The 24,034-nt window shown below is 43.2% G+C and overlaps 1 protein-coding gene across 3 annotated transcripts in view; it reads left to right on the top strand.

The window, feature by feature from the left end:
• The window catches only part of ALDH18A1 (aldehyde dehydrogenase 18 family member A1), a 41,713-nt gene extending 19,134 nt beyond the window's left edge, over window positions 1-22,579 (top strand). For 2 of the 3 annotated variants that reach the window (XM_081267938.1, XM_081267940.1), the window contains 13 exons: window positions 511-669; window positions 1,067-1,157; window positions 3,773-3,897; window positions 5,237-5,381; window positions 6,042-6,115; window positions 7,852-7,945; window positions 10,655-10,875; window positions 12,912-13,049; window positions 15,289-15,484; window positions 15,571-15,692; window positions 17,880-18,066; window positions 18,973-19,068; window positions 21,580-22,579. In XM_081267938.1, the coding sequence (XP_081124064.1) occupies window positions 511-669; window positions 1,067-1,157; window positions 3,773-3,897; window positions 5,237-5,381; window positions 6,042-6,115; window positions 7,852-7,945; window positions 10,655-10,875; window positions 12,912-13,049; window positions 15,289-15,484; window positions 15,571-15,692; window positions 17,880-18,066; window positions 18,973-19,068; window positions 21,580-21,761 (1,830 nt within the window). In that variant the 3' untranslated portion in view covers window positions 21,762-22,579. The remainder of the gene's footprint in view (window positions 1-510; window positions 670-1,066; window positions 1,158-3,772; window positions 3,898-5,236; window positions 5,382-6,041; window positions 6,116-7,851; window positions 7,946-10,654; window positions 10,876-12,911; window positions 13,050-15,288; window positions 15,485-15,570; window positions 15,693-17,879; window positions 18,067-18,972; window positions 19,069-21,579) is intronic. The other variant, XM_081267939.1, reaches the window with a different exon arrangement.
• Window positions 22,580-24,034: the final 1,455 nt, after the last annotated feature.

Here is a 24,034-nt window from a genome sequence, read left to right as displayed (position 1 = left end):
AAGACTCACCCCCATAAACCTCTCAAACTAATCCCACATACTCAAACACAGACTTTCTTAACTCCTGTAATGTTCTCACTTAGAGCAACATATCCTGTTCCATTTGGTCTAATACATTTTTCAGAGCTGGGTAAATGATTCATTTACTCATTCACCAATTAGGTAAATGACTGCTGTGGCCAGGCCCTAAATAAGATGCTAGGACACAGAGATATTTCAAAATTTAATGGACAATCATTACCCATCCCATATCCTCATAGATTCATATTGTTCCTAATTTTATAAATGGATGAGATTTTGTAGCATCCTTAAATCTTACAGGTGATTGTAACTTCTTTTGCTCTCTAAAATATCGATTGCGCACCCTGAGGTGTGTGTTTCATTCTAATCTGTATGGTGTCCCCTACTCTTAGTATCTTTTTAAATGTCATTCCTGGGAAGTTCATCATGCTCTTCCCTGCTGCATTTTTTTAAAATGTACTTAATCCCTTTAATCTATTTAATCCTTAGATTTTAGTGACCAACTTGGATTTCCACGATGAGCAGAAACGCCGGAACCTCAATGGGACCCTTCACGAGCTCCTCCGGATGAACATCGTCCCCATTGTCAACACAAATGATGCTGTTGTCCCCCCAGCTGAACCCAACAGTGATCTCCAGGGGGTAAATGTGGGTAGAGTATTCCTAATGGTTGAGCATGCTGAAGACACTAATGCATGCTTTGCTGCATGGACTAACACTACCAGTGTGGCTTGAGCAAGATGGCAGAAGTGGGAGAGAAGCTGGCATCGCAGAGCAATAGCTGCAAAAGCCAGGGTGAGGTGCTGTAGAGACTTAGATGGTACTGTGAGCATGGCTTCTGTATTTCTGTGGCTAGAAGTCTGCATGTGTGGAACAGGGGTCACTAGTAGGTACTGTGTTTTGCAGACAAAGGGGCCTGCAAGAGCTGTCACCTGTGTATTTGGGATCATTGGTTTTGCCTGCCAGAGCCTTGCTGGATGCTTTTGTGAATTTCTTTTTGGACTGCATGGCTTACTCACTCATGACTTTCCTCCTTGCATTCTAGGTTATTAGTGTTAAAGATAATGATAGCCTGGCTGCCCGCCTGGCTGTGGAAATGAAAACTGACCTGTTGATTGTTCTTTCAGATGTAGAAGGTACAAAGTGATGCCATTGTCTTTTATCTGCATGTGGGAGCAATGAGTTTTCCTCCTTGTTGGAGTCCTTCTGATCTTTTTATTTTTACTATGGGCCATTATTTTCTGAGCCATATGGTCTAACAAAGGGATTTTATGACTCAAAAGAGGGTGGGCAAATTTGGGAGATACAGTTTGAGTGCTGAAATACTATTTCCAGGTGCTTTCAGTTTCCCTTTTTTATAACAGCTTTATAGAAATGTAATTCACATACCAAACAATTCACCTGTTTAAATTTTGCAGTTCAACACCTTCGTTATATTCACACAATTGTGCAGTCATCACCACAGTCGATTGTAGAATATATTCATCACCCCGACAAGAAACCTCACACCCATCTGCAGTCACCCCCACCTCCCCACCACTTCCTTCCACACTCTCAAGCCCTAGACAAACTCCAGTCTACTTTCTGTCTCTGAATTTATCTGTTATTAACATACAGATAAATATGGAATCATACACTGTGTGGTCCTTTGTGAATGGCTTCTTTCACTGAGAATAATGTTTTCAAGGTTCATTCATGTTGTAGTATCATGTTAATTAACTTTCCATCACTGTGACAAAATTCCGGAGAAAATCAACTTAAGGAAATATTTATTTTGGCTCGTAGTCTCAGAAAATTCAGTCCATGCTTGACTGCCTCTATTGCTTTTAGGCCTGTGGCAAGGGAGAACAACATGGTGGGGAACATTGGTGGAACAAAGCTATTCACTTCATTCTGATGAGGAACCAGAGTGAGGAAAGAAGGGGCCAGAGATGAGAGATACCTTTCAAGTGCATGCAGTGACCCTCTTTCTATAACTAGGCCCCACTTCCTAACGTTTCTGCCATCTTCTAATAGCTCATTAAATTATCAGTTCATAAGTGGACTAATTCATTCATGAGGTCAGAATTCTCATCAGCCTGTCATTTCTCAGAGGCCCCACCTCTTCACAATGCTGCATTAGGGTCCAAGCCTTCAATACATGAGCTCTGGGGGACATTTAAGATCTAAGCCTTAACAAGTATGAATTAATCAGACATAACTTTCCTAGCCTTGCATTTGAATATACAACCTGGGTAACACCACATGATGTACAAACCACAAGAGTAGGATCCTAATTAGAATAAGTTATGCTTCATGTGTTTATAATATGCCAAAATACATTCTACTGTCATGTATAGCTAAAAAAAATAAAAAATAAAAAATTAAGTTCCAATCAGTTAAATAGTATACCCAAGTCATACAGCAAGTGTTTGGCTAAGGTCAGTTTCCAGTGTAAGTCTATACTGTTGGAAAATCATTCACCCTTCTCTCCTTTACTACCTGGAAAGGTAAAGGATGAGAGTTTATGAGGTCATTATGAACCAGTTTGAACTTGACTGTAGTAAACTGTTCTGATGCAGCTTCAAATATCTCCAGACTTACTGTTAATGAATCTAATTGATTGTCCCTCAAATGTTGATTCTTAAAATAATGTCAGAATTTTAAATATGCTGTTGGTGAGGTCAAGAGGCTGCTGCAAGGGAGAGAAAGGAGTGGGCACGATTCCAGAACAGTAGGAGCTCCTGCGTGCCTGGTTCGTTTGTCTTAGAACTGTCCAGTCTTTCCCATACTGTTACATGAAACCTAACAGCCAGCCTCGCTGTCCTAGCCTGTTATCTCATAGCACTGTAGTTTTTGGAAGAACCCAGCTTGGGATCCTAAAGAGCCGTGGGGTGGCAGCTGAGCTAATAGGCTGTGCAGGCTTACTCTTCTTTTTCCTGTATTTGCTGCTCTTGCTTTACACTGCTTTGTTCTATGCTGGACACTGATTTCCTCACTCCCCCAGAAAGGTTGTATATATAACAGGGTTGTATTATATATCTGGGATAAACGAGGGGAGAGGTATACCATGACACAGAAAAAGAAGTGATTTAGAGTCCAAATGTCACCACCTGAAGTCTCTTTTGCCCTCAGCCATGGGCACTGCCTTCCTACCCATGTCCCCCCTAGGTCCTGAGTTGACTTCATTTTCTCTCCACCGTTTTTTTTTCCTTCCAAGGCTAGTACTCCTTTTCAAATTGTGGGAGTTTTTAACCTGTATTGTATGTGTATAACCTTTCACATAACTAGTTTATGTCACCTTACTCAATTACATATGGGGACATATGTTTTATGGTGATAAATCCAGAGTGAATGCTGAGAGACATGAGCTCTCTTGCTGACTCAATCCAACCTCAAAAACTACTCACTTATAAAATGGGGAGGATAAATTAGTGCCTGTTTCAGAGGGTACAATCAGAGTTAATGAGTTCCTGTTTCACATTCCTTCCTGCTTGGAAACAGTCATGTTAAATAGTGTATAGCTGCCACAGTGTTTCTGAAGGAGCCCCTCTTCTTTTTCAGTTATGTCCTTGAGGTGTAGCATGATAAAAATAGCGATGGCAGCGGTGAAGACACTTCCTAATGGAGTCTGAGCAGGGCCAATAAATTGTGTGCCAAGGGTACAAGAAAGTACAGTAGTTTTCTAGATTAGTAGCTGGTGCTGGGAGGCCTGTCTGGGGGACACACACTTCCATCAAAGCAGTATTATTGACTCTTGTCCACCTTTTAGGCCTCTTTGACAGCCCCCCAGGGTCAGATGATGCAAAGCTCATTGATATATTTTATCCTGGAGACCAGCAGTCTGTGACATTTGGAACCAAGTCTAGAGTAGGGATGGGCGGCATGGAAGCCAAGGTAAGAATTGGGCCTTAACACTCTGTACAGCAATTGTTTTTTTTGTTTTGGGTACCGGGGATGGAACCCAGGAACACTCTACTACTAAGCCACATTCCAAGCCCTATTCTGTATTTTATTTAGAGACAGGGTCTCACTGAGTTTCTTGGCACCTTGCTTTTTGCTAAGGCTGGCTATGAATTCATGATCCTCCTGCCTCAGCCTCCCAAGCCTCTGGGATTACAGGCGTGTACCACTGTGCCCAGCTGACAACAGCAATTGTAAAGCTAAAACAGTACTTTTTCTTTATAATTTTAAAATTATTTGAAGGCTAATGGTTCAGATACCAGGCACATACACATAAATATGCATTTATCACTGGGAGCTGTGGCTCACACTTATATCCCAGCAACTTAGGAAGCTGAGGCAGGAAGAGCACAAATTTGAAGCCAACAGTAACAGCTTAGCAAGACCCTGCCTCAAAATAAAAAAAATTTCTTAAAAAGGGCTGAGGACGTGACTCAGTGAAAGAGTGCCCTTGGGTTCATTACCCAGTACTACAAAAAATTTTTTTTTCATTTATCTGAATATGGATAAATAGATAGTGAGTATTGTATACCTATGTTTAATCATGTCTATATGCATCTTTTTTTTATTAAGATTATATAAATATTGGGCTGGGGTTGTGGCTCAGAGGTAGAGCGCTTGCCTAGCATGCGTGAGGCACTGGGTTCAATCCTTAGCACCACATAAAATAAAAAATAAAGATTGTGTTCACCTATAACTAAAAAATAATAAAACAAAAGATTATATAAACAGTGTGTTCATATTGTAAACTCCTTGAAGGCAAGGCCTATATAATTGTCACAATTCATAAATCTACTATTATCATCTCAAATATTTTTTAATATTATTTTTCAAAATTTTTCTCTCCCATTAACTGTTCTAAGAAGTTATGCCATAAAGGCACAGCATCGTATGTAGCAATGACAGAGATAAAGATAAGAGCCTGTTTGCAAAAACTAACTCTGCTCAATTTACTGGCTGTGCACTGAGCTGTTGCTAAGCTGAGGCATAAGAAGTTAAAACCCAGAAATTACCATTCCACTACCAGAGAGTCTCAAAGACAGAATGTGCTTGAAACAAAGAATAGGTTACTACTTCTTCAGACAACATGTGCCAGGACTGGGCTGGGGAGAGAACATGGGCAGCATGTGTTTCCAGAGGTTCTGAGCTATTGAAAACATTCCTGCGTTTACTTAAGTTGCTCAGTGTCAAATTGTGTTTGATATATTTTTAAAGGCTTAAAGTGAATGTGGTAGGTCTGAATTTTATCTTTGACTCTAACCTGTCCCATTAGGTGAAAGCAGCCCTCTGGGCTTTGCAAGGTGGCACTTCTGTTGTTATTGCCAATGGAACCCACCCAAAGGTGTCTGGACATGTCATCACAGACATCGTGGAGGGAAAGAAAGTTGGCACCTTTTTTTCAGAAGTAAAGCCTGCAGGTAAGTAGTTCTTTATAAGGTCCCGAAGCTGGTAGATTGTAGCTAGTGACACCCCAGTTGAGATGGGACTGAAGTGTAGTCTATCACACTAGGACTACAGATCACAAAATCATATAATCGGTGTGCTAATATTATGAAATCTGCTGCTGTTTTAAACACTTTTTGCAAAATTGGGTTTTCCTGTTTTTGTTTTATGTTTTGTAAAATTCTGTCTATCCTTCCTAGTTGGCTTCCTATTCTCTCAAAAATCACTACGTTAAAGAATATGCACTTCCATTTTTTCAAGAAACATGAATGCAGTGGATATCAGGTAGTAACAAGCACTAGAGATGCAAAGATGCATAAGAATGGCATGTGCTCTCCAGTGTTCACATTGGGTAGAATTACCTTATAATCTGCACTTACAAATACAAACACCTGAGAAAATAAAAAGCCAAAATGGAAAAAAGCATATTGTCTACCCCAGAAATATAGGCAAGTTCCTGTGTCTATACCAGAGTTACTTTGGCATATTCCTTTGCCCTTTTATTGGTCATGGTGATCCCACATGTGAAGCAAGCACACCAGGACACCAGGCTTTCCTTCTGCAAGTGATGAGCTTGAGCTGGGAAAGTGAGAACCAAGCTGACCGCAATCTGATGTTTACATGTGTTCTTATAGGCCCGACTGTTGAGCAGCAGGGTGAAATGGCTCGATCTGGAGGAAGGACGTTGGCCACATTAGAACCTGAGCAGGTAGTAACCTCAGCTGATGGTTTTGTTAGTTTTTCAGAGTGAGTCTTGCTGTACTGTTTGCACAACAGTCAAGCTTGCTGACCCCCCCTGTATTCCTAGTGTCCATGCAGTTTTCTAAATTGTAAGTCTGATTCAGATTCACTCTGCCTTTTTTCTTTAAATTTATTTCCCTTTTGTGTTTTGTTGGCTGAGGCCTAGGGTAGCTTTACATCATTATGATGTTTTGATTGAAAGCATGAAAATGATGACATGGGGATGGTCACATAATAGGAAAGTTCTCCATACCCATTCCCAATCACCAACCTTACCTGGGAGATGGAAGCTTGAGACTGCTCCATAGTTGGCGCCCTGCCCACTACAATGAATCAGGCCTGAATGAATCTCAGTAGTGCACTGAGGCTGTACATGGAAAGGACATGGAAAGGCAGACAGGTACAAGCCCAGGGCCGGCTCCCTAGGACTATATTATTGAGGATGGTTTTGAGAGTGATATATGTAAGTTTCTTCTGGGAAACATGTTGACCTGAGAAAGAAGAATTTAAAATAATTACAAGTACAAAACAGAAAGCAAAGGAGGAGCCTAGCTTCTCTCTCAAACTACTTCTCTCAACTGTCAGTGATCACCACATTTGCCACATTTCCCAGTCTGGTAGGCAAAGATTGGAGTCTCTTCAAGCACCTAGGACTGGAGTTTTTCCCCTTCAACTTATTACATCAAATAACTGACAAGAAAGAAAAGCCAGCCAGGCATGGTGTTGCATGCCTATAATCCTAGTGGCTTAGGAGGCTGAGGCAAGAGGATCACAAGTTCCAGACTAGCTCCAGCAACTCAGCGAGGCCCTAAGCAACTTAGCAAGATCCTGTCTGAAAATAAACAAAAAGGGTCAGGGGCTTGGTTAAACGCCTCTGTTCAATCCCTAGTACCAAAAAAGAAAAGAAAAAAGTCAGATATGAAAAATTACCTGGGAAGTAAACTATCTAGTGAAATTAAATCTGTAAAGATGTATCATCAGGGGCTGGGGATGTGGTTCAAGCGGTAGCGCGCTCGCCTGGCATGCGTGTGGCCCGGGTTCGATCCTCAGCACCACATACAAACAAAGATGTTGTGTCCGCCGAAAACAAAAATAAATATTAAAAAATTCTCTCTCTCTCTCTCTCTCTCTCTCTCTCTCTCTTAAAAAAAAAAAAAGATGTATCATCAGGACTGGGGTTGCGGCTCAGTGATAGAGCACTTGGCTAGCACATGGGAGGCACTGGATTCCATCTTTAGCACCACATTAAAAAAATTAATTAAAAAAAAAAGATGTATCATCAGAGTGCCTGCCCCTTTCTCATGGATAAATTCTATAATTCTTCCTGCAACCTCCTCCAACACTGGGCCATGACTCACTAATTTAATCATGAGTAGTGGTAAAAGAGTGGGAAGTAAAGGGGAAGTGAGGGCTGGGGATATAGTTCAGTTGGTAGAGTGCTTGCCTTGCATGCACAAGGCCCTGGGTTCAATTCCCAGTACCACACACTCCAAAAAAAAAAAAAGGTAAAGGAGAGTGAGGGAAGGTTGGAAAAATGAGGGGAGCAGTGTTGGGAAATGAATGGTGGGAAGGAGGATTTCAGCCAGTGCTGACCCTGGCTTCAGGGCAAGGACAGACATTCCTAAAGAGTAGATTTAAAAACTGGTGTATGTTCTTCTTGGATTAACATATCTATTGGGTTTCTTACATTTGCCTTTCTTCTAGAGAGCAGAAATTATCCATCATCTGGCAGATCTGTTGACAGACCAGCAGGATGAGATCCTGTTGGCCAACAAAAAAGACCTAGAGGAGGCAGAGGGTAAGGAGTCATGCGAGAGGAGGGCGGGGGGCAGGTATTCATTCTCCTTATTGCTGTTCTTTATTTTACCAGTAACTCTTAGGTGTGCCTAAAAGTAAGATTGTTATAGAAGCAATTACATATTGTGCATCATTTTATGGAGGTTGTATGGCTAGAACTGGTTAGGTTTTTTTCAAACTACTCTTAGTATTCCTCCCTCTTCCTCATGTATTTCAGTAAGACCCCCAAAAGGACTTTTCCTGTTTTCCATAGATCACATGAGTGTGGCTTTTATGGCGATTTCAGGCCTGGATAAGGAGAATGAGAAACCCTGTGCTTTAGATGTTTAGCTAATAGCTACCAGCGGTTATTGAGACCTTTGTATATTAGCAGGTGCTGTGCTAAGGGTTTGACCAACAGAATTGCCTTTATTCTTCACAACATAATATGTCTGAAGGAGCTGCTCTTTGTCATCTCCATTTTATAGAGGAGGAATCAAAGCTCAAAGAAGCTGTCACTTTCCCAAAGCCATATGGCCACCAACGGACCTGGGATTCCAACACAGACGGAGTGTACAAATAAGAGAGTCATAGAAATAGTTGGTTCAGACTCTGATGAGAGATGAGTTGTCTCTTAGATCATTAACCAGTGTGAAGTTCTCAGAGTTGGCACCAGGTGCCATCCAGAAATGGCCCTGAGCAAGCAAGATGGCCATGCTCGTGTCACAGACAGCTAAATATGTAGAGCCTGGGAGATCCTTGCTCTTCCTTCCTTTTTCTTCTGGTCTTTTCTGCCTTAAAATAATGGGAGTTGACTTTATGGGGTTTTAAATTTCCTTTTCTCTTGAATAAGTGAATCTTCACTTAAACATCCAGATGAATGGTGTTCCCATCAAAGAAACCTTGCAGGGCTTCTCAGTCTCCCTGTCCTTCCTTTACAACACTTTTAAAGCATTGTTTCAGAATTTCCTCTAGAGATTACTTGTAGTTTTTCAAATGTTCATAGTATTGGAAAGTCACAGAATGGATTTTAAGAAATGGAAGAAATCTTTGATAATGCCCAATTCTTTTAACTTTAACTAGTAAAGTAGTTAAGACCCACAAAGGTTAAAGCTATTGCTCAGGATCACTCAGCTTCTTGGTGGTCTTGGGCTTCTAACCCTAATAATATCTCTGGGAACACACACAGGTACACACCTGCAATCCTAGCAACTAGGGAGGCTGAGAGACAAGGATCATTTCCAGCCTGGGCAATGTAGCAAGACCCTGTCACAAAATAAAAACTAAAAAGGACTAGGAAGTAGCAGATAGTAGTTCAGTGGTAGAGTATCCCTAGGTTTAATCCCCAGCACCCCCCAACAAATTTTTTAAAAAAGAACAGAGTCCTGGGTATACATGAGCATGGTAATCCCCTTTGACTCAGTAATCCTAATTCATGGAATTGATCCTAAGAAAATATTTCAAGAGGAGAGAACAGCTCTGTATGTAAAGATTCTTGGAGAAGGATTATTTATTACACTGAAAAACTGGAAACACCCCAAGTGTCTAATTGCATAGGCTTCCTTTAGTGCATTAAGCTATATCAACTCAATGGAATATTTAGTATTGACTAAAATGATAATTTTTACAACGTGGAAAATATACTGGCATTGTGAAGCAAAAAACCTAGAATGTAATGTTTACCATGTACTGTAATTAAAACTTGTTTTTAATCACATGTAAAAAAGTAAAAGAAAGTAAAGAAAATTGATTGCTATTCACAGTATAACTGATTTGTAGAATGGTTTAATTTTTTTCTTAAGGCTGGTTCCTCCTCTCCAAAGTAGAAGTATTTTATTATTTTCACCTTGATGTGTGTGACTATTAAAGATAAAGGAAAATTTTTCATAAACAAACATTAACCACAGTAATTAATTTGTTATATGTGATTCCAAATGGTTTTCCCAAGCATATAAACGTGTGTGTATGTGTGTGTGTGTGTGAGAGAGAGAGAGAGAGAGAATGAATCACACTATACATACTGTTGTATTTAAAGAAAATTCTGTGTATGAACCTACCATAATTTTAACTTTATTTTAGAAGAAAATATCTTCATTGTTTCTGGTTATAAAAATAATTCACTCATTATAGAAAACTAAAATACAGAAAGATAAAATAGGGATCATCACTGTTCTTGCTGCCTTCTGGGGGTCTCCCTGTGCACACGTAGAGATGCACTGTTTGATAAATAGGAGTGTTTCAGCTGGGGGTGCATTTCTTCAATCCCTTGTACCAATAAAACAAAAAGGAGTGTATCATACATGCTGTTATAGTTTGCCTTTTTCACAAACTGTACCCTAGATAACGTTCCATGTCAGTTAGCACATGTTTATTATTTATGGTAACTGCATTGTAGCCCGTTGTTTGCATTTTTAGGTAGAATGCACTTTCTTGCTATTATAAAAGGATATTGTACATATCCTTATCACATGTAGGCTTGCTCACACAAATGACAAATTTCTGAAACTAGGATTGCTGGCACAAAGAGTATTGATGCATGCACCTTTACATGATGATATGTACTGCCACACTGCCCCCTGGAGAAGCCATGTAAACTGTATGCCACACATGTGACATTGCACAGAAACATACATGATCAATGTCACATGTTCAGTAAAACTCAAGACATGTCAGTTCGTGGCTGCAGCCTGCAGATCTGCTACTTCATCGCATATCCCTGACACCTTTTCAGGGAGACTTGCAGCCCCTCTGCTAAAGCGTCTAAGCCTCTCCACGTCTAAACTGAACAGCCTGGCCATCGGACTACGGCAGATCGCAGCTTCCTCGCAGGACAGTGTGGGACGTGTTTTACGCAGGACCCGAATTGCCAAAAACCTGGAACTAGAGCAAGTGACAGTCCCAATTGGTGTTCTACTGGTGATCTTTGAATCTCGCCCCGACTGTCTACCCCAGGTGTGTGACAAAGGCCTTGCCAATGGGGGTGGGGGTTGGAGGAAGCACGTGTTTTCAGTACTGGAGACAAGTTTCCCAAAGATAATTTGTGTGTGTGTGGAGGGGGGGGCGGGTCCCCACCCAAAAAGATAACTTTTGAGATGTCCAAGATTTTTGTCCTTGATTGTTCTGGTAACCCCAAAGTAGGTATTCAGAGGTTCATTTTACAGTTGAGGAAACCAAACCTTATAAAAGCTCGTGTTCCTGTGGCACTTGTAAGAGAACAGCTGTTACTGGAGCCCAGAGCAACCCACTGTATAACAATGCGAGAGGAATTTCCAAAGATATTAGCTCATGGGGCACTTTGTTCTCTGACCTAAGGCTCCTGCTAGCCTACTATGATCTATTCTTCTGATAGCTGGCCTTGCCCATGTGAAGGCCCTCGTTATCAGTGACACACATGTCTTCCTGTGGGTATACCTCCTAGAAAAAGAACTTCCAGTAGTTAATGGAAACTGGAATATAAGTCTTTAAGGAAAGTTCAGAAAGTGGCCATGCTGGGAAACACAAGGTGGCATTAGAGAGCAGCCTCACTTGATTTTAATTCTCCCAGAAATCTGAAATGTTTCCCCACTGGATGATCAGCAGTATGATACCAGCTCTTTTTCCCCCTACCCCCAAAGTCTCCAAGGGAAATTCTAATTTAAGACAAAAAACCAATACCTATATGTATAAAATATTAGGGACCAGGGGGATCCAGATATTCTGTGGAGGGTACTCCCTGACATGACCTCAGACTGGTATTTAATTCGCTCATCAGAGTCCTCCAAGTCACGGAGGATACCACCCCTCTGTTCTGTGAACAGAACAGTGGTGACCGCATAACTCACCTGTGATATTAGAAATGGGTCCCAAGTCTTTGTGAACTGTGTTCACCAAGTGTCTCTGCTTCTTCTCTTCTACACAGCTAGTTTTTTATAAAAAGTAAGCTTTCCTCTCACTGAGGCTCCCCACCTGGGATCTTAACCTGTATGGTAACACAGACTCGATGAATCCTATATGCAGAATGCCCCATGTCAGTGCATTTATCTAGAGAAAGTTTATATAACTTTATTAAGGACCTATGAGCAACATAAGCAAATAAAAATGGTTTAAGAACCCCTAATCTGGGGCTGGGGTTGGGCTCAGAGGTAGAGCACTGGCCTACCATGCGTGAGCACTGGGTACGATTCTCAGTACCACATAAAAATAAAAAGAAGATATTGTGTTCACCTATAACTAAAAAATAAATATTTTTTAAAAAAGAACCCCTAATCTGGAAATTAACATGGTCAGACAAGTTTTTTAGTAAAGTGCCTTCCTGCTTTCCCTACAAAAGCAGGAAGATTTTCATTCATTCCATGAGAATTCAGAATATTAAGCTTCAGGCTTAGGATGATCAGGTCAGTGTCATCAACTCTGCTTTAATAAAGAAGCTACCCTCCTCCTGGATGCCCTAATTTCCTACCCAGACCCCAAACAGTATGTGCTCAGCAGTCTCTGCTGTTGCTGTCTGAGGTTGGCAGGAGCTCTAGTCTTCTCTGAGGTTCCTAGCTTGAGCCATTTAGAGCCCTCAGAACAATTCCAGAGCTGAGGTGCTGCCCAACCTCAGCTTGAGTCAGGTGGAGCAAGCATTTCCCTTCAGAGCCAGCTGAGCACACAGTTCTTCACAGTAGCCAGAGTTAGGAGGCGGGCTGAGTGACTGGTCTCTGAACTCAGGCTGCATTGCTGGTGGTGCTAGGGAAGCCTTATCATTTGGTTCCTAAGATCCAGATGATTCAGCTCTGAAGTCACCACCTCAGGATGGCTCCCAGCCCTGCCTTTTATAAATTACACGACCTCGGAGAGTCACCGGGCTCTCTGGACTTAAGTATAAAGTGACATAAAACAGGTATTTACTTCGCTCAGATGTGAAAATGAGAGCATAGCTCTGAAATGAAGTGCTCCAAAATATGTTAACATTACTGTCACTCTTGTTTTTTTCTCTTTGATCCCCTGCTCTCCCCTTTGGTCTGCAGGTGGCAGCCTTGGCTATTGCAAGTGGTAATGGCTTATTACTCAAAGGAGGGAAGGAGGCTGCACACAGCAACCGGATTCTCCACCTCCTGACGCAGGAGGCCCTCTCAATCCATGGAGTCAAAGAGGCCGTACAGCTGGTAGGTCCCTGGAAATGATCCAGGTGAGGCCGTGTCAGATCGGTGGGAGTTTGAAGCAAAGCTTGGGCCCCATGGGGGCAAGACACTACTATAGGAGGCTTGATCAGAGTGGCAGCAGGTGCTGTGAGCTTGCAGACATTTGGCCATTACAGTGGCTGGATGGACCAGGTAGACTGCCAGTGGCTTGGGAAGGCCACTCCCATCAGATGTGTCCTGGCACTCCTGGTTTCCAAGAATGTCAATTAGCCCTCTTTGTTTGGCTCATGGAGAATACCAGTCCTAGAGTGTGAGGCCCCGGTTCTTCTCATTGCTGTAATGTAAGTCAGATGAGATACATATGTCATAAACTGTCATGCAGCATGTAAGAATGAGATCATGCTATTATCACTACCATCATCATTTTAACCAACCATTGTCTCCCTCTCCTCAGATATCAAATGAAGTTTGACAGTAATTGCTATAATTCATTGAGTACCTACTGTGTGTAAGGTACTTTTTATCTATTATATTTTTTAATCCTCACACAACCCTATAAGGAAATTATCATTCATTATTAGGCCTGTTTTCTAGATTGGAAAAAAGCAGACTCAGAAGTAAAGGAATTGACACAGAGCACCCAGTCTATGATAGAGTAAATTTGGGGACTGGGTTGTGGCTCAGTGGTATAGAGTACTTGCCTAGCACGTGTGAGGCACTGGGTTTGATCCTTAGCACCACATAAAAATGAATATATACAAAAATATATTGTGTCCATTTACCACTAAAAATATATATATATATATATATATATATATATATATGAAAAAAAATTTGGGCTGAGACCACCTCCAGATCCCTCCCTCTATCCATCAAGACTCCCTTGTTCCAATATCCCTGGGTTCTGTTGGCCACTGGGAGAATGTCTGCAGACCTGCTGCATTGCGTGCTGAAGAATGAGAATCTGGGTTTGTCTTATGGCAAATAGATAGGTGGAAAGAACACAGTTCCCAACTCCAGCACATCTTGATCTAGATCGATTCCCTCCCTCTTTTCCTGTTGATGTGTAACATACATACAGTAATATATATATCCTGTTATGAACAACTCTGTGACTTGATCCATACATGTACACATACATGACCTCCAGATGTAGCACACTCCCCAATATCTCAGAAGGCTCTCTGAGATTCCCAATTACTATGTCTCACTCTCAGCACAAGGTAACCACTTTTTTTTTTAACTTCTGTCACATTTAATTACTTTAACCTATTCTTGAACTTCATAAAAATGGAGTCATCTAAAATGCTCTTTTATGTTGTGTGTCTTTTGTTCATCGTTATCTCCTTGATTTTCATCCACATCATTGCACCAAGCAGCAGTGTCCCCTCCTTATAGCTGTGTATTCCATTTACGTACATATACTACAGTGCGTCCTTTCTTCTGTTGATGAATATTTGGGTGCTTTCCAGTTGGGGGCTATGCAGAATAAAGTTGCTGGGAGTATTCTGGTACATATACATTTATGTTTTTGTTGTAACGTGATCAGTTGGATGGGGTTAAAAATCAAGAAGAGAAAGCAAAATGCCCATTAATCTTAGTGTCCTGACACAAGCTCTTTATAATGAGTCCAGTCAGCATGCCAGCAGAAAGGTTATCTGCAAAAGTCCCAGAGACCTGTGGCTCCCTAGCAAGACACAGCATTTCCTCAGAGCAGCCACTTCCTTTAATGACCCTCCTAGCCTGGCACCCTCTGTACCACCTTGAATTTCCACAGATAGCATAGTACCTCCTCTGGCATCTAAAAAGTTATCTGCTCTGTATTATGGCTGTTGTGGCCTACTCCTGCTTTCCCTATAAGACTCTGAGCTCTGTAAGGCACAGATTGTTTGCTGCGTGCTTTGTAACAGAGAATGTAGCTCTAGGTCTGTAGTTTTTGCTGGACAGTATTTCAATTCCCATGATCAGATATTTAAGCTTCTTTTCAGAGTAAGTTTTCCCAGCACCTGGTTTGGTTCTCAGGGTATGCAGACATTTATGTATAAAAAGGGAAGCTGCTAGGCTAGGATTGTGGCTTAGCGGTAGAGAGCTCACCTAGCACGCGCAAAAGCCCTGGGTTCAACCCTCAGCACCACATACAAATAAATAAAATAAAGGTATTGTGTCCAACTACAACTAAAAAAAAATTTTTAAAGCGGGGGAGTGGGCTGCTATTCCTATATTTTGTGTGGCTAGGCAATATCTGTCTTTATCTTACTTTCAGGTGAATACCAGAGAAGAAGTTGAAGATCTTTGCCGCCTAGACAAATTGATAGATCTGATCATTCCACGTGGCTCTTCCCAGCTGGTCAGAGACATTCAGAAAGCTGCCAAGGGGATACCAGTGATGGGACACAGTGAAGGGATCTGCCACCTGTATGTGGATTCAGAGGCCAGTGTGGATAAGGTCACAAGACTGGGTGAGCCGGATGGGGTCTCCTGTGTGGTGAGGGTGCGATAGTTGTGGATCACGTTAATTAGAAGTAATTCTTTACTCCACTTGCAGTCAGAGACTCTAAATGTGAATACCCAGCCGCCTGTAATGCTTTGGAGACTTTGTTAATCCACCGGGATCTGCTGAGAACACCGTTATTTGACCAGATCATTGACATGCTAAGAGTGGAACAGGTAAACAGACCCACAGGACTAGTACGTTACCTCCTGTTCATGGGCCAGACCAGGACCAACTGCCATACCATTTAAGTCAATTTAGGAAACAGTACTTTTGAGTCAGTGCTATGTCTAAAGTGGTATGCTAAGTACAAGGGTGAGTAAAACAACCCTGCCCTCCTGCAGCCCAGTGGGTGGACCAGACCTCTGCACAGGTAGCTATATTACAAAGTGCTGTGTTCCGTGCCGAGATAAAGACAGACCACATGGTAGTGTGCTGAGTAGACACTTTTTAGCGACCTTTTATTCAATGGCAAACTTTAAAGTTTGTTTATGTTCTTTTTTGGATTTGATTTGAAAAGGTCATGCAGAAATGTTTTCAAACCAAAACTTTGTATATATTCACACACCCACATGTCTTCAGTTACCAATAATGATATTTGGAGTCAACAATTTGTAAAGTGTCCTCTCTGGATTATGTTCCTATCTTGTCGTTAAGGTTAGAAACAAACCAAATCCAGTAATTTTCAAATATAAATTTATACTGTGTCCTAAATTCATGATTGCAAAGTAATGGAAATTCTCAAGGCGAAATGGGCAATCTGTTAAACATCCTGCATGGATGCATTTCAGCTTTGATAGCCAGTGTCATGGTGCTCTTTCAGAATTGCATAAGCTTGCACAGCCGGAGGGAAGGTGCCTGCTGGCCTCAGTGGCTTCGACCCTGACGTGTCTCTTCCTTCCATTTGCTGAAAAGGAAGATTCCAATCTGTTTATAAATGTGGCATGGTCCCAGTTAGAACCTGAAAGGATTGTTTTGAAAATGAAAATGCACCCTACAAAGTAAAGGGGAGTTAGATCACATGATAGTCGTGTTACAGTGCTTACTTTACATTAGTGGACTGTTCGATTGGATGCCTATGGATGCCAAGCACCACAGTGATTTGGATAGACCACAGGAAACACTCCTTTGGCCAGGACTAAATCCTCCTAATCTTTATGTGGACAGACCCTTGATACCTTAAGTCATCAAAAATGAGGATTGCCTTGAATCTCCTAAAACCCAGATGAGTCCATGTGTATACTTCCTGCAGCACCTTTATATGCAGGCAGCAAACCCAGTGGGGTGACTTGCTCAAGCTCAGGGCTCCTGTTCCTAATGAACATGGTTTGACCCAGTCCTGGAGGACATGGGGTCCCAGATAGGAAACCATGGCAAGACCTCAGGAGCAGTGAGAACAAGACAGATACTACTATTATAACAGGAGCCAAGGCAAGAGCCTGGCCCTGGAGAGTCAGAGTATGTACCCTGTCCCAGGTGGTCTCCGAGAACAAGGCCTAAGTGGGATCAGACTTGTCCTGGGACTTTAGTGACCAGCCTCGGAGCCTTACATTCTACTAACAAGAGCAGAATTAGTGCCAGAACCTGGGGCAGAGACTGACCCAGTCAGAAATCCAATAGAGAAGCTGGGCACAGTGGCTCATGTCTGTAATCCCAGGGGCTCGGGAGGCTGAGGCAAGAGGATCACAAGTCCAAAGCCAGCCTCAGCGAGAGCTAGGTGCTAAGCCACTCAATGAGACCCTGTCTCTAAATAAAATACAAAATAAGGCTGGGGATATGGCTCAGTAGTTGAGTGCTGCCCCTGAGTTCAATCCCTGGTACCAAAAAAAAAAGAAAGAAAGAAATACAACAGGTAACCATAGTTTGCAGTACCAACAGAACCCGAATGCTGCTTACCTCTAAAGCAAAGCCACCCACCCAGGCTTCTCCAGGGTGCAGTGAATGGAAATGTGTATGTGATGCCTCCCTCTCTCCATACAAGTTCCAGGCCTAGTTCCCACATTGCAGGGAAGGATTATTATAGTTAAGTGCTCAATTTAGTAAAATGTCAGAAGTTAAGGGCTTGTGTCCATAACCCATTCAGTGCCTTGCACACTCTTAACACTTAAATGTTCCCTACTTAAATCCCTGCTCTAACCTTTCTCAAGGGCCCTTTGCTGGCAAGTGGCCAGTCAGGCCTTCTGAAAGCAGAGCTTGCAGGGCGGGAAGGCAGAGCCACTTCTGTCCTCCAGGCCCCATTGCTGCTTGGGCTGTGATTTTTCCAGGCTCTGTGATGTTGCACAGACTCATCCTGCTATTTGATCTTATTGCTTGCTTATTTTTATTGTTTTTACATTGTAGTCCCTGCCCTTGCTCTATTCCAGGTGAAAATTCATGCAGGGCCCAAGTTTGCCTCCTATCTGACCTTTAGCCCTTCAGAAGTGAAGTCACTTCGAACAGAGTATGGGGACCTGGAATTGTGCATTGAAGTGGTGGACAGCGTCCAGGAAGCCATTGACCACATCCACAAGTATGGCAGCTCCCACACGGATGTCATCGTCACGGAGAATGGTCAGTGTGTGGGTGCTTCAGGCATATGGTGTCTGCTTTATCCCCTTTGATCTCCAGGTGGTCCTGCTCCTCTCATCCCTGGCTCTACAGGAAAACAATCTACAGACTAATAATAATCCTTGCACAGGCTGCATTTGGGGTGCACTGAGTGCTTTCACATCTGTTAGCTTGTTGCTTTGTCACAGTGGCCCAGTTGGCAGGGGGCAGGGCAGAGATGATCAGCTCCGGTTTAAAGACTGCTTACCCTGTTTCAGAGGCATTGTTGTTAAATCCATGCAACCATCCTACCAGGCAGTTAAGAGAAACCCATTTTGCAGCTGAAGAAGAAATCTGGGCCCACTCATTCATTCAGTCCACAAATAACATTGAGAAATACTTCTAGGTGCTGGGCCTGGAGGCCCAGTGGTGATGGGACTTGTATGACTCCCTAAGCAATTCATAGCTAGTTTATTGGGGATCATAACCACAGTGCCAGTAATGACAGCTAGGCATTGGGATGAGTGCACGCAGGTGCCAACTCAGTTCATCGTATCAAGACCTTGTGAGCCAGGTGATGTCTTTCCCTTTTTATTCAGGTGCAGAGTTGTTCAGACACCTGTTCCAGGTCACGCAGCTAGTGGGTGTAGACTTATGGTTTAGAGCTAGGCAGTCTGGCTGTGGAACCTGTGAATAGGGACAGACTATGGCAGCACCGAGGCAGAGCTGCTTGGGAGATCTGGATTTAGCCCAGTCTGCACAACATTGGCTGATGGTGCTGACTTTCCATTGTTCTTTTCAGAACCTTCACAAGCCTGCATGTTTAATATGTGAAGAAAACACCTGGGCACCTGGACCCTGCCCAGATCTGTCACTAGGGATGTTCTCTTTGGGCCATCCTAACTCAGTTTCTCTTTGTTTACCCTGCAGAAAATACAGCAGAGTTCTTCCTCCAGCATGTAGATAGTGCCTGTGTGTTCTGGAATGCCAGCACCCGCTTCTCTGATGGCTACCGTTTTGGACTAGGTAAGAAAGACAGGTCAGGGGAGAAAGGAGTCACTTGTGAATCACTGTATGATCCAGAGATCCTGGTGAGGTGGGGGAGACACGTCCCCTTTACTGTCACAATCATGAGCAAGATAATAGAGACAGATTAGTGGTGAGGTGAAGAGAATCATACAGGCCACCCACCCTGAGTTGATAGATATCTTCTGCTTTGGTATTTCACATGTTAAGAAAAGGTAGGTCCTTATATTTCTTTTTCATAGATGGGGAAACCAAGAGTCAAAAAATTGGAATAACTTGCTAATATTCAGATCTAGACCTTAATATGTGTGAGTCCAAAACTTGGTGCTTCCATTGCAGTACAGGCAGACGTAGCCTGTCTTTGCATAGGCCATGATAGATGAGCATGCCACGGTCCCTCGAGAGTACCCCATAGCAGACTTATCATTTCAAAGTGACACAGCCAGGTTGCCTAAGAAATAGAAACCACAAAACAGGGCAAGAGAAGGTGCTGGTACCTGCACTGAGCCTAAGTACCAGGCCCACTCATTCATTCAGTCCACAAATAACAAATATCAAAACGAGACAGGTCGGGGCTTAGTGGTAAAGCACATGCTTAGCATGCACAGGCCCTGGCTTCAGTCCCCAGCAGAATCTGAAATGAAAATCTTTAGAAAGACACCCTCTCTCTAGTTCCATTATTTATAAACTCTTTAGTCCTCTAGTGTGTGGGTTACTGGGATGGTCTCTGGTTTTCAGGAACACCATGATACAGAACTACACTGAGACATTTATGACACATTTTCTGGATATTTGAGAATTATTTCAGCCACTTAAAATGTTTTGCCTGGTGCATGCCTATAATCCCAGTAGCTTGGGAAGCTGAGGCAGGAGGGTTATAAATTCAAGATCAGCTCAACAATTTGGCAAAGCCTGAAGCAACTTAGCAAGAATCTGTCTCTAAATAAAAAGTGAAAATGGAGTGGGAATGCAGCTCAGTGGTAAAGTGCCCCTGGGTTCAGTCCCCAGTGCATCACCACCCTACCCCACCCCGGCAAAAAAATTAAAAACCCAAACATTTTAATGCCCCTGAACTTTTAAAATAAATGACCTGCCTGGAAAATTAGTTCTCAGTGAATTGTTAAACGTTATTAAAGGGAATTTTTACTTAGTTTTTTAGTCATTAGATTCATTATTTTTAGTTCCCATTTCTATCATGTTGGGGTTTTGATTTAATTATCACATCACTTACCCTGAACTTGTACCCCATGTTCTTGACAAAGAAATAGCTGCATACTCTTAAGGGCTGAGTTCCCCAGCATTCAAGTAAAATCCAGGGTGGGAGAGGAGTAAAATTCCAAACTCCAGTTGAGTTAAACTTCTGTGAACTGCCTCAATGCTGGTGACAGTTGTTTACTGAGTGTTTACTACAGGTATGACACCATGCTAAGTGTATTGCAGGCCTTATCTCTCTTAGAACTGCAAAAGGGTATCTGTTGTGTTCCTGCTTTTCCAAATGAAAAAGAACTGCAGCATGAGAGACAAGTTAGATAACATGCCCAAAGGCCCAGAACCTGAGTCCTGACCCACTCTCTTTGCCTCATCCAAGCACACCTCCTCAGGTCTCTGCACTTGCTCCTCTCTCTGCCTGTAGCACCTCTCACCTGCTGCTCCCCAGCCAGCTCTTCATGGTTCAGGCACCTCCCTGTGGAGGTTTTCCCTGACCACCTTACACAGCATGTCCCCAGTCCTGCCATTAAGTCTTTGTCATGGCACCCCTTGCTGCACTTGAGCTTCATGTAAGATTATTTACTGAGCTGCTTTTTGACGGCCTTGCCCACTAGAACATCAGCTTCACAAAAACAGAACCTTGTATTTGTTATTCACCACTTTATCCCCAGGGCCCAGCACAAGGTCTGGTACTTAATACATGGCCAGTAAAGTTGCAATGAATGAGGGAACCCTTTCTCCACTGAATACAGTGCAGAAAACCAAGCCAGACCCAGGAAAACCTCTGGTGTTCTCCTGCTCTAAGTTAGGAATAGGAAGGAAGGGAAATGAACAATAACTTTTTATGTGTCCAGAAACTGTCTAATGAATGTACTATTAGATGGGAGAGCTACTAAAAACCTATCCCTTACTTTTTAGGATTTAAAGAATATTTGGAGAGATGAAACCTCCATACTAAACATTGTTGTACACTCAGAACATTCCCAAATCTCCAAATATGGATAGATAGATAATTCAGATGCTAAACTGACAGTGGAGATACTTTTAAATGTTCAAAATGCCATAGAGATCAAGAGAGGAACTCAGGGTATATCATAGGAAGGGAGGGGGTGCACCGTGATACATGGTGACTATAGAACATTCTGATGGAGTGGTGGGACTGCAGCTGGCCTGGGAAGGATGAGTCAGGAGTTGGCAGATAGAAAGAGGGTGCCCGGTGAGGAGAATTAAGTAATGTGGGTCTGGTGTTGACAGGAAGCGGAGGCTGGGAAAAGGCACTCCTTTATCCATGCTTTTTTGCAGGAGCTGAAGTGGGAATCAGCACGTCACGAATCCATGCCCGAGGACCAGTAGGCCTTGAAGGACTCCTTACTACTAAGTGGCTTCTTCGAGGGCAAGACCACGTGGTCTCAGACTTCTCAGAGCATGGCAGTTTGAAGTATCTTCACGAGAACCTCCCTGTTCCCCAGAGAAACACCAACTGAAAAGATCCAGGAAACCAGGAACAGTCCAAGAAGTCGTCACAGTTCCTCCAGCCTTAAGAATCTCTATGGAGAAGCCGGATCCTGTCTCCTGTTCCCTAGAAGGGTCTGCCATTGGAAAGTGCACCTAGATGCTTCTGGGCTCAATTGGGACTCTCGGTCTTGGCTAATGTTCATGTTTCCATCCTACTCCTTCACTAAGGAAATAACTGCTACAGATAAGGACTTGGCCCTGCCCAGTCTAGCTCCCTTCAGTGATAGAAGCAGAGGTGCGGTTTCCCCCTGTGAACAGCAAGGAGAAACCCTGGTTGCTTTTTATCACCTCAGTGAGGTAAGGTCTCCCTTGGCATGTGGTTGGTTCTAGCGCCATCATCCCTAATCCGTCTTTCCGCACTTCCTTGCATTTCTCCCACACATAGTCATCTTCAAAAAGAAAGACTTGGAATTTTAGAAAAGGGGCAGCTCTTCTTTAAAGCATTCTCATCAGAAACAAGATTAAAGTGGACTGGGAAAACTGGCCTTTTATGTGCATTTGTGGAATAGGTAAGTGAGCATTGCAGATACCTGCAGCCTGTCCCTGTACTGGAGGTGCACGGAGCCTGCAATACAGTGGAACCTGAGTGGCAGATAGGAAATACAAGTTTCAAGATGTTTCCACCAAGCAGAAGGAGTATCTGCACCAGTTATGCTTGAAATTTTTATATGACTAATTTTGTCATCCTGTCCTTCGCCCCCAAACAAAGATTAGAGGATTATTTTAATACTTTGGATTCTTCCCTCTTTTTGAAAAATAAAGTTCTTATGAAAAGCCTGGGTGCATGATTAAAATTTTCTCCCTTATTTGTCCTCACTCTCTTCTTCTCTTTTCCTCCCGTGTGACCTTCTTGCCCCTACTCTTAGGCATGCTCTGTTCTCTGGAAGTTGGTTGAGGAGACAGGCCAACTGTCTTGGCAGTGTCCAGGGCAGCTGCACAGGCAAGCCCCCAGGAGAGATGGTAGGAAAGCAGAGAGCAAGCGTCAAGAGCTCAGAGGCTGGGTGGTGATGGTCTGAAGTCGGTGGCTGTGTACAGCATGGGCATTCTTTTGCTGTGTCACATCCCATAGCAGCCTCTCAGCCAGCCATGGTCCCAGCTGACATCCTTAGTTCACTATGGAGGTAACTAAGTTTGCCTGCCTCTGGGTCACCTGACAACTCTAATTCCTCCCTCTACCTTCTGTCCTTAGGGTCCCTGGTGCCCAGCAGTCTGCACTTGAAAGATTTCTTGTCTCAAGGGGGTTGGGGACCTGAAGAAATAAGCACTGGCTGTCAGGCCACTGCTTATCCTCTGAGGATGCTTTATGAGCATAAGAATTACGGTGTTGTGTGGAACATGTTCCCAGGCTGGCTCCAAACTACCTCTCATTCAGACCCTTACATGGTCTGGCAAGTCACCCTGCCTGCCCTGCCCCATGAAGGGGGAATTCTGGCATAGCTAGCCTGAAAAGGCAATAAACAAAGTCCTGCTGAAACTATTGCAAATACCACAATCAGCTCCCAAGCAGACAACAGATGCCCCAGAGTCTAAAATAGAACACTGCTCAAGAGAGCCCTTGGGGAGGACTCCAGTGAGAAGAATCTGGGCTCTGAGGAAGTCCTGGAAGTAGCAAGTGGGCGGGCATCCAGGCAGCGGGCTGGTGCAAGCAGGTCCAGAGAAGGGGGTTGAACTAGCAGGGCTGGGAGCAGCGAATACGCCAGTTTAGGGCAGAAGGACATGGGTAAACAGGAAGGTCTCTCCTGAACAGTAGTGTTGGCACTGGAGCCTGTTTCTCATGGAATGAGAGTGGGCTTTAGCCCAGAAAAGGCATATAAGACAGTTACCTGACAGAAACCTCACCCCTTGACCAATTTCTACAGAGACCATGGGCCACCAGCATTCTCCCTTTTCTGCCAAAACTGAAGCAACCCCTAAGAGGGACCAGGAGGCTGCCATGGTCTTGTGAGTGCCCCCACTCAGACAGTCTGCTAGTGGTTACTGGCTTGTCCTATAAGAGGAGCTTTTTAATCTGACATCTCACTTGCTTCCACCTGTGCCTGGGAAATCCACCCCTGATCTCTCCTGATTCTCCCCACTACTTCCTTGTCCCAGCCACCAACTCCTGACAACACATACTATGGAACCAACCGATCCCGAAGTTCTCACCTCACCCACGAAGGGGAGGAAATCCTCTGGGATATGTAAGGTTAATGTTCTCATTCTTCAAGTCACTTTCTGGGGTTTAGGTTTTCTGTTACTTGAA

The sequence above is a fragment of the Spermophilus citellus genome, assembly GCF_964194105.1.
Source record: "Spermophilus citellus genome assembly, chromosome: 15".
NCBI classification, from domain to species: Eukaryota; Metazoa; Chordata; class Mammalia; order Rodentia; family Sciuridae; genus Spermophilus; species Spermophilus citellus.
Note: the sequence above shows the minus strand (reverse complement) of the source record. Positions and strands in the feature narration are given on the sequence as shown.